This window comes from Octodon degus, unplaced genomic scaffold, assembly GCF_000260255.1.
Source record: "Octodon degus isolate 3935 unplaced genomic scaffold, OctDeg1.0 scaffold00021, whole genome shotgun sequence".
NCBI lineage: Eukaryota > Metazoa > Chordata > Mammalia > Rodentia > Octodontidae > Octodon > Octodon degus.
In genome coordinates this window covers 8279935-8290352 of record NW_004524597.1, presented here as the reverse complement: position 1 = coordinate 8290352, position 10418 = coordinate 8279935, and the positions used below count along the sequence as shown (strand labels likewise).

Sequence of the window (10418 nt, the reverse complement as noted above, 5' to 3'; positions counted from 1 at the left end):
GCCTGTATATAGTGAGACCTCACACACACACACACACACACACACACACAGTGAGTTTAAGACCAGCCTGTATATAGTGAGACCTCACACACACATACACACACAGTGAGTTCAAGACCAGCCTGTATATAGTGAGACCTGTCACATACACACACACACACACACACACACACACACACACACAGTGAGTTCAAGACCAGCCTGTATATAGTGAGACCTGTCACACACACACACACACACACACACACATCATCTCTTGTTGAACATGAGGCACATGTCTATAATCCCATACTTGGGAAAGGTAGGAAGACTGAGGGGATTTTGAAGTTAGCCTGGGCTACAGAGCAAGACCCTGTCTCAACACGCGCCCCCCCCCCCCGCAAAACAACAAAACAAACCAAAAAACAATAAAGGGCCAGGGAGATAGCTCAGCAGCATAAATGCTTGCCTGGCAAATGCAAGGTCTAGAGTTCAATCCCTGGTACCACAATCGATCGATCAATCAATCAATCAATCAAGTCATCTCCTGAGCTGGGCAGGATAACACATTCCTGTAGTCCCAGCACTTGGGAGGCTGAGGCAGGAGGATCACTGCTGAGAGTTCTACACCATGTTAGGCTACATAGTGAGTTCAAGGCCAGCCTGAACTACATAGCAAGAACCTATCTCTCCCTCACACACACACAACCCCCAAAAACCAGTATTTCAGATTTTGGAACTTATTCTTGTACTTTTTTTTCCTGGAACTTCTTTCATGAAACTTCTTACCATATCTATATACAAGATGTGATGGAAATATATGGTGAAGGTTTAAATTTTAAAAATTTATTACAAAAGATATTTCCATTAATTAATCCTTCTCAAAATATTCTACTCTCCTTGAACATACTTATCATTCTTGCCACTTTCTTTTTTTTTTCTTTCTTTTTTTAAATCTGTTTGGTTGTTGCAGGGTCTCATTACGCAGCTCGGACTTGTGATCCTCCTGCCCTCAGCATCCCCAGCGCTGGGATTACAGGTGCACCAACAGTTGCTGGTTCGGCATGCCCTGGGGCGGGGGTGGGGCCAACACAGCAAGTGGTGCCAAGGATCAAACTCGGTCCCTATGTTTGCCTAAGCAGGCGCTCAGTTGTCTGAGCTATCTCGCTGGCCCTTGAATTCCTAAAATGTAAACATTACTGTATATTTTGATCTCTTGCAAAATGCCCAGGAATAGGTCCTGTATCATCATCACAACACGTGGACAAGGTGTCAAATCCTCCTAGAACTGATGAAAAGTTCACAGATATAGGAAAAACTGCCTTACCCATCAAGGCCACATCCTTGAAACACTCCTGAGTGAACTCTCTGCTAAGGGACCTCTCGGCAGCGTGCAGACTTACACACTCCTCTTGAGAAAAATACACAGCCAGATCTTCAAATAGTATTGGCTCCTGAAACAACATGAGAGGCCATCTCAGGGCAAGAGGTACAAGATGGGTCAATCGGTCCCTCAGTCTGGGAAGGCTAGTAAGAGCTGAAAACATCAGCTACAACGAAGCAGAGGAAAGGTTCCTCAGAGCTGAGATGGGGTAGAAACAGGTTCTAGACGTGGGTTCTGAAAGGAGAGAGTAAACAGGGACATTTGTTTTAAGGCTGTGGTAAAATGCATCTTCCATAGAAGAGGAAAGGAAAAAGGGTAAGCATTAAGCAAGGATGCTCTAAGAGAAAAGAGGGGGAAAAAAATCACACAAGAGAAGTTCCAGGGTTTTCCCACCATCTTTCCTTTGCCATTCAGTCTCCTCCCCGTGATACTCACTGTCCAGCTCTGCCCAGTCTATTCCTTCTTCCCTAAGCTCAGTGCTTCTTCAGATGGACTGTGGTGTGATTAAGAATCACCTGGGCTTTGTTATTATTCAACAGGTGCAAAGACTAGAAATGTGGAATTTTGAGAAGCATTCCAGAAAGACACTTTGGGAAACTATTACAAACCCCTCCCTCCTCCTAGACTGTGTTCCCTGGTTGTGATGTTGAAAAGAGGAAGCTGATAAACCACCTCTATGGACAAAGACACCTGCAAACTGGTTACCAGGTACCAAGCACACTCCCATCGCGACAGCTGGGTCCAGTCCCCCTCCGCAGTCGTCAAGCCGAGGCTGGACAACAGCGACAGAGCGTACACCGGGAAAAGGCACCTCGTCTCACCTGGGGGTCGGATGTCGGGAGCGTGGACGCCATCTCAGCTGAGGGGAGGCCGTCTTCAAGTCGCCATGAGAATGTCTAGACAAAGGTGCCAGGAGAAAGAAAAAGTCTTCGGTGGAACCCGAATCCCCCTAAATACCTTCAGGATACCCAAAACTTCATTACTCTCAAGCTCCTTTGAAAACCTGAACCGAAAGCTTCTCTCCGGCTCATCCGCTAAGGATGCCCACTTACGGCTGCGTGCCCTCCCCGGGCAGGTGCAACAGCAAACGTCGCCCAATCGACAGGCGATAACGGTCGCCTCGGCCACCACAAAACTCCCATGCTCCCCACGCACCGGCTGCGAGGAAGCCGCCGGAAGCTGCGGTGCCCGGCCACTGCTGCCTTGCTGCACTATGATTGGCTAGCTGCCCCAGGGGGTGGTCCCTCTTAATAGACCAATCAGGCAACTTAACTGAAGACCGGTACCCCGGCCGGCAGCCGCGAGGGCGTGGCGTTCCCGGTTTCTTCCCGCAAGTATTTCCGGCTCCGCCCACGGGGTCTCCTCGCAGAGATCAGACGTACAGAGCCGCTGAAGTGCGGCGTTAAGGTGACTCCAGAGAGGTGCGATGTTTCTGAGGAAAAGAACAAGAACACAGACTCTGGAACTCAAGACAGAGTTGGTAACGAATTGTGGGAGTATGAAGCAGGGGCTGGCGGGTCTTAAGCGTGTGTGTAGAGTTAGGTGCTTGAGGGGCCCGGCCTCGACCTGAGCGGCCGCTGTGTCCAGAGCAGATAGTGGGGTGGAATATAAAGGGATGTTTTTCTGCGCTCATAAGCTTCCAACCCGGGTAGGGCTGGTTTCCGACCCAAAACATTCTAGAGTGTGGGGCACTGTGCCCACCTCTGAATCCTGAACCGACACTCGGTGCCACGGCGGACTTAAGTCGGGTTATAGAGCCACTGGTTTGCTTCACAATACGTTGATCACCTCATACTTACCCTTCTCCAGTGACAGACGGGCCCCATATTACAGGCATTGGGTGCTGTGGTGTAGATTGGGAATTAGAAAACCGCAGCAAAGTGCTTGAGTGAGCTGGATAAATTTTTAAAAGTGCAAAGAGATTACAATGCCTATCCTCCATTATTTAAAGGATAACTTAAAAGATTATGATGTTAAGGGAATCTTCAGTTTATGAAGGTGTAGGGAAGGATGAGAAAAAAGCTAAAATGATATGTTCCGTGAAATCTGAGTACATTTCAACATATTCCTTATTTTACTTGGGGAATGGTTGTATGGTTAATAAAACAATATTATGAGAATTGAGAAGTAGTTGAGTTTGGTGAAATAACCGATAGGATAGTTTCAGCTGTAACAGAAAATTAAAAAAAAAAATATATATATATATATATATGATTCCCAAAGATAGGACATTGGTTAATTCAGTGACTCAGTGACACATCAGTAGCTCAATGCTTTCATGTTTCTTCTCTGTCAGTCTTAGCAGTTTGGTGAAAGTGACAATGGCATCAATATAATACACATAGATGTGTATTATGTCTTCATTCATTATAAAAACAAAAGACAGTGGTAGTGGTAATAGGAGTTAGTCCAGCGTGCTTCATAAGGACCTATTACCTTCCCTGGCCATATATTACACAAAAATCAAAGCTCTGTTAGAAGTGGAAAAAAAAAAAAAAAGATAAAGTATTACTGGTAGCATCCGTTAACAGCTAAGCAGTAGTCATTGTGGAAATGGCTTACAAAGGAGATACTTGAGGGTCCCAGATGAAAGAGAATGGTGCTTCCAGGACAGCAAGAGAATAATGACAATTTGAAGCATCTATGGTGAAGAAGAGCTAAGCACCTAGCATGTATTGAAGCCTTAGATAAACAAGATTATCTTCCCTATAGCTTCCATGGGAGGTTGAGCAATTAAAGAACTGGTATTCACTGGTCTCCAGTCTCATATTGAGGAAATGGTGGCTACCTGTTTATGTGGGCAAATTTTACTTTCACTAAAAACAAGAGACTTTCAGATTTCAAAATTAGTTTCACCTCTAGTTGAATGAGTATCTCTTCATGGGAAAGAGGCCCTGAACTCTAAAATGTACCTCCAGCATGTTAATGCCAGTACCAAAAATGGACTTTGCTGTTTGTCAGCTTCAGCCAAATTAGTTTTCCGAGAATAATTGTGGACCTTCTAGTATTATTTAAAAATACAAGTTTCTGTGAGAGACTCTTGGAAGATTAGGATTAGACACAATGTGAACAGGAAAGAAACAATGGCTTAGATAATAAAATAGAGGACTACACGCTTACATAATTCCTCCCCCAGAGGACATATCAGATTAAGACTCCTGAGATCAGGGGTTTAAATGTCTGAGACTTACTGGCGTAGGAGTCACAGGTAGAATGGCCAGTGCCTTGCCTCTTCCTGCACTGCAGTGTACAGAAAAGTTGAACTGCGAAGGATGAGGCATGGAGCCAGTCTGAGAGGGGAAAAGAGTTACTGGTAGGGAGTCAAACCTGTGAGTGTTGGAACAGTGCCCTAATAGAGTAAACTTATTTAAGTGAAAACCATTTTTGATCTGCCAATCATTAAAAAAAATTTTTTTTAATTATAGCACTGAGTAATAAGAGTAAAGCAAAGACTTTTACTTACCTGGGAGGGGGGCAAATGATTATATTTGTTTGTTAAGCAAAACAGGAATAAGAATATTCCAGTCACTCTGTAAGCAAATAAACATCTGATTTAAGCATCAATTTCTTGTGAGTTTGATTGGTAAGCCCAGCCTCAGGGTACAGTGACAGACAGTATTAATACAGAAACAGACACTTTGTTGTACTGCCTCCATAGGGGCTATGTACCCACAAGGTTATCCTTTTTCACTTCTGCTTTGGTTATTATTGCAGGAAGTGGAATCTTCCTGGGTGGTCCAGTTTATACCCTTGCATCATTTCACACCGAGAGAATTTATTTGAAAGCAAAATATTTGGTTCCTAGTGTCCTGGTTTGGATCCATGCAGATATTAACAAGCCCCCTAGAACCATGAGTCTGGATAATTTACTCCAGTTCATGCCAATCTCCTGAAACCTTTCAACTCCCTTGGGAGTGGTTCCAGGGTGGTGCAAAGTCCACTCAGGGCAGATGCTGATCAACAAATGGACCATCCACAGAGTTTGCCATGAAGTAGCTTCTTCATGATTTGTTTCCAGGCTCCTGAAAAAGTGGTTTTCAGCGGTCTCCCCAAAAAGACTGTTTCTGAAAACTCATGGCTTTCCTCCTGGGTAAGTCAGGAAAATTGTGCTCCAAGTGAAGGACTCAATGGCTTTTAATGATGAACTAGTTTTGATGATCAATTAGATTTTTTTGTTGTTTTTTGTTGATACAGGGTCTCGCTATGCAGCTCAAAATCAGTGATCCTTCTGTCTGAGCCTCCCCAGCGCTCGGATTATGGGTGTGTGCTACATTTCAGGCTGGCACAGTGTACCTGAGGTTCCGGAGCCAGCATGTGGGAGTCTGGGGATCAAACTCGGGTCTTTGTGCTTGCCAGGCAGGTGCTTAGGCCACCGAGCTATCTCCCCAGTTCCAGTTTTTTGTTTTTGTGTTTCTTGGTTTTCATCTTTCATGGCAGGCACTCTGTGCTGACCCTGGGGAGAGGAGTTTCGTGTTGCATTCTATAAAGACCTTGGGTGGGTGTCATATTGTAAAATGGGGACATTAATACTTAACTTTCAGGAAGTAAAAGAAAATTTATTAAAAGGACTGGCACAGTGTTTAGCACATAGTAGGCACTTAACCAAATATGCATCCACCCATACTCCATTCTGGAAGTTCTGTTGTTTGCATAACAAATGCCTTTGGTTTTGGCAAGAAAAAAAATAGAAATGATACAAAATTTCATTGGATAAAGTAATAGATAATAGTTTAGGTTACCAGATATAAACCTGCAAAACTGGGGGGGGGGAGTTATAAGAAATTAAAGAAAAGCAAAAAATTTTTTCAGCTTTAACTGCTCCTTTCAGTAGACCAGCAGAAATCAGTAGTACAATTATCCAAACTATCCTGCATATATACGTAAATATATCTTTTTCCCTTCTTTCGTCCTTTTCCCCATCCTAATTTTTCTTTCTCTTTGAACAGATTCTTTCCTTTGTACAGTATCTATTGTACTTTTAGATTTATTTACTTTCAGGTTCTCACACTAGTGAGACAATATGATGTTTGCACATGTGGGTCTGATTTATTTTACTTACTGATACAGTCTCTAGCTATAAAAATATGGAATGAATGCTTCACGAATTCGTATGTCATCCTTGTACAGGGGCCATGCTGATCTTCTAAGTATCATTCCAATTTTAGTGTATGTGCTGCCAAAGCAAGTACACAAATGCATTTTTGAAATCCTTATCAAACCATAATCACACATGTCCAAGGCAGTGTGTGTCTTTGTCACTATCTCTACCTACAGTGCCTGGCCTCTAACTGAGGACAGAGGAAATGAAAAGAACTCAGTTTTGAATCTTGGCCTTCATCTCACTCACATTTACTTTTTTTTTTTTAAAAAAATGTATCTCATCTCACTATGCAGCTCAGACTCGTAGTGATCCTCTTGTTTTCAGCCTCCCAGCACTGAGATTACAGTCATGTGCCATGTGTACCATTATGCCCAGACTTGGTTGCTGGTTCAGCGCACCCTGGGGGTGGGGGTGGGGCATGGCCAGTGCGGCATGCAGGACCAGGGATCAAACACTGGTCCTGGCACTTGCCAAAGCAGGTGCTTAGTCTGCTGAGCTATCTCACTGGCCCCACATTTGCTTTTTATTTATTTTGTTTTTGTTTTCGCTTTTTATTTATAAAAATGTAGTGCTTGTCCATGTAAATAATATCTCTAGAAGGATTCCAGAAAAATGATAAACTGTCGTTACCTGGGAACTTCTGGTACTCAGGGAGGGAAACTTATTTCTCTTATTTGTTTGCAATAGGTTCTTGTTACGTAGCACAGGCTGGCCTTGAACTCACTGTATAACCCAGGCTGGCCTCAAACACATCAATCCTTCTGCCTCAGTCTCCCAAGTATTGGGATTACAGGTGTGTGCTGTCATACATAGCTAGGATTCTTATTTTCACTATGTATCTTTTTTTTTTTTTTTATCAATTTAGGACAGGGTCTACAGGGTATACAGGGTCTCACTGCATAGACCAGACTTATAGTGATCCTCCTGTTTTCAGTCCTAAGTGCTAGTATTACAGGCATGTGCCACCACACCCAATCTCAGTCACCATCTCAGTGCGCCCTGGGGGTGGGGCTGGCATGGCACATTGGGGATCAAACCCTGGCCACTACGCTCTGCTGAAGCAGGCACGTTAGCCCACTGAGCTATCTGGTAGGCCCTATGTATCCTTTTTTGAAAAAAATTGACCACAGACGTGCATAATTTCTAAAACATTTTAATGTTAGACAAATCTCAAGTTAAACCAACAACAGAATACCTTGTTGGACACATTTGTTTAAAAAAACTCATTTGAATAACCATCCCTAAGAATACTAAACAAAAAAAAAAGAGGGAAGGACTATTTTGTATCTGTATATACAAAATAGGATAGATATACAGGTACTTTCTCTTAATTCAGTGAAAAGAAAGATTTGTACTAATAGTATTTGGACAGGATATGGTGTCTGTATCTTGTACTATGAATAACTGCTAAGAAGATAACAATATGCATTGTATTAATTATTGAAACTGTCCTGTTGGTTTTGGAACTGTCTCATTGATATGTTTCCCAATAAAATTAATTTTCTTTTTCTTTTTATTTTTTTTGATAAAATTAATTTTAAAACTCATTATTAAAGATGAAATACAAATATTTCATAGAAATTGAAAAAATGATCAAACATAAGTATATATAAAAATAATCCTTTTCACTTAGATTACTGTGAGTTAAAGAATTGTACTTCATTTTGGTGAAGATGTGGGCCATTTGCAGCAGGTATAAATCCTTGCACTCTTAGCATAAGAATACAACGGTAAAATCTTTTTGGCAAACAATCTGGGTTATTTTTTCCTCAAAGTTAAAATTTGGTTAGTTAAAAATAATTTTAACCAACATGCTAGGAATTTTTCCTGAGGAAACATAGATGGTCCCTCCAATTTACTGTAGTTGCACTTAAGAACTTTGGCTTTTACGGTGATACGAAAGTAATACTCAAAAAGTAAGTGGAAACCATATTTTGGTCTTTTCCCAGGCTAGCAGAATTTAGTATAATACTCGTGAGATGTTGGGTAGTAGCAGCTGCACTAAGCTGTTCTCAGTAAGCCACATGTACAGAGGATAAATAATTGATATATTACATTGCTGACTTTTTTTTTCTTTTTGAGACAGGGTTTTGCTGTGCAGTTCAGCTGGCCTTGAGCTCATTTTGTAGCCCAGGCTGGTCTTGAACTTGCAATGATCCTTCTGCTTTAGCCTTCTGATGTTGCCAGCATTTTTTAGATACAGGTATTTAATGAGTTATATGAGACAATAGGTAGTGAATATTTTATTGTAACAGTCTTTGTGGTAGGTGATTTTACCAAATTGCAAGTTAATATAAGAGTTTTGAGCATATTTAAAGTAGGTTAGGCTAAAATATTCAGTAGGTAGATATATTAAATACATCTTTTTGGTGTTTTATGTTTCTTTTTGAGTTAAGTACTCACTGTGTAATTCAGGGTGGCTTGAACTCAGTGTAGCCCAGGCTGGCCTTGAACTCTCATCAGTCATCCTGCCTTACCTTCTGAGTGCTGGGATTGTATGTGTGCATCGCCACGTTTATTTAGTTTGTGCTTGTTTGTTTTGTGTTCTTGATACAGGGTTTCACTATGCAGTTCAGGCTGACTTTGAACTCACTTTGTAGCTCAGGCTGGCCTCTAACTTGCAGCAATCCTCCTGCCTCAGCCTCCTAAAATGCCAGGATTACAGGCATGTGCCACTACACCTAGCCCACCACATTTAAATGTACATTTTAACTTGCTATATTTTGTACCCCTAATTTTGTTTCTCAGGATGCAATACCATCATGAGTTGAGCAGCATCTATATTAAACTTTGCCCAAGTTCCACAATGGAGCAATTTCAGTTGCAGCAGAACTTTCCTTTCAGGAGAGGGTAATAATCTCAAAGCTAGTAGCAATAGGATCAAGTGTAGTATTTCAAAACACAGCAGAGAGAAAGAGTGAAACCAGGAAGGTAGAAGCTTAGAGGACCCATCAGTACTGTACTTCCAAGCTGACTGGATCATCCTTGAACCAGTGCTAGTGACCAGAAGATGCCCTTTCTTCTATTGCTTCTGCTGGGGTCATCTGAGCTAATCACTGAGCCACATGACAAAAGGATGACCCAAACTGCTCAAACCAGTGAGGAACCACTGTGGAACAGAGGTGGGGTGGAATTTATTTTAGAGGATGACTACTTTTCATATCCCTATAGTAATACATGGTGCCATTTCCTGATCATAAATGAGATCTTGTACCACTGTGGGTGATATATGGGAAGCCCTGAGGAAAGAGTAACTTTCTCATTTGTGTTTTAAAAGTGTTTTTAAAATTGAATTGGGGGCCGGGGATATACCTCAGTGGCATAAGCACCTTCCTGGCAAGCACAAGGTCCTCAGTTCAATCGCTGGTACTGCAAAAAACAAACAAACCAAAAAAAAAAAAAAATTAAATTGCCATCACCCAGTCTTAGGGATTGCTTCTCAAACTTAATGTGCTTATACTTTATCCAGGGATTCTCTTCAGTGCCAATTTTGACTTAAATGAAAATTCTGATTCAATATGGATGGGTCTTGAGATTCTATCTGTCCCCACCCCTGACCCTGACTGGGGTTTGAACCCAGGGCTTTTGCACTCTTAGCTCTTTTATTTATATTTTATTTTGAATTAATCTTACTAAGTCACTAAATTGCCCGTTTGGGCTGGAACTGAAGATTCTCCTGTCTGAACCCTGCAGAATGCCAGGGTTACAGACCTGTACCAACTCACCTGGCTGAGATTGTGTATTTTTAAAAGTCCCCAGCTGATGCTGAATCACAGTCCACACTAAGTAGCAACGACCCAGGTAAGATTTTGCCTCCTGCATTAATATCCATATTCTAGTAAGTTATTATTATTCATTTACAGGGTCTTACTACACAGCCCAAACTCCTTGTAGTTATCCTCCAGTTTTCAGTTTTCAGCCTCCCCAGAGCTGGGATCACAGGCCTGAGCCACA

The 10418-nt window shown here is 42.0% G+C and overlaps 1 protein-coding gene and 1 non-coding gene across 2 annotated transcripts in view; both read right to left on the bottom strand.

Annotated features, from left to right (window-relative positions):
* Positions 1 to 2493, bottom strand: part of Znf597 (zinc finger protein 597) — a 6284-nt gene extending 3791 nt beyond the window's left edge. The window contains exons 1-3 of the mRNA XM_004628086.2: positions 2416 to 2493; positions 2185 to 2259; positions 1307 to 1433 (exon numbers count right to left, since the gene is read on the bottom strand). Coding sequence (XP_004628143.1) covers positions 1307 to 1433; positions 2185 to 2217 — 160 coding nt within the window. The 5' untranslated portion in view covers positions 2218 to 2259; positions 2416 to 2493. The remainder of the gene's footprint in view (positions 1 to 1306; positions 1434 to 2184; positions 2260 to 2415) is intronic.
* Positions 2494 to 6441: 3948 nt separating this feature from the next.
* On the bottom strand, positions 6442 to 6552 carry LOC111815807. Its single transcript, XR_002820442.1, has one exon. It is a non-coding gene; the product is annotated as a U6 spliceosomal RNA (small nuclear RNA).
* Positions 6553 to 10418: the final 3866 nt, after the last annotated feature.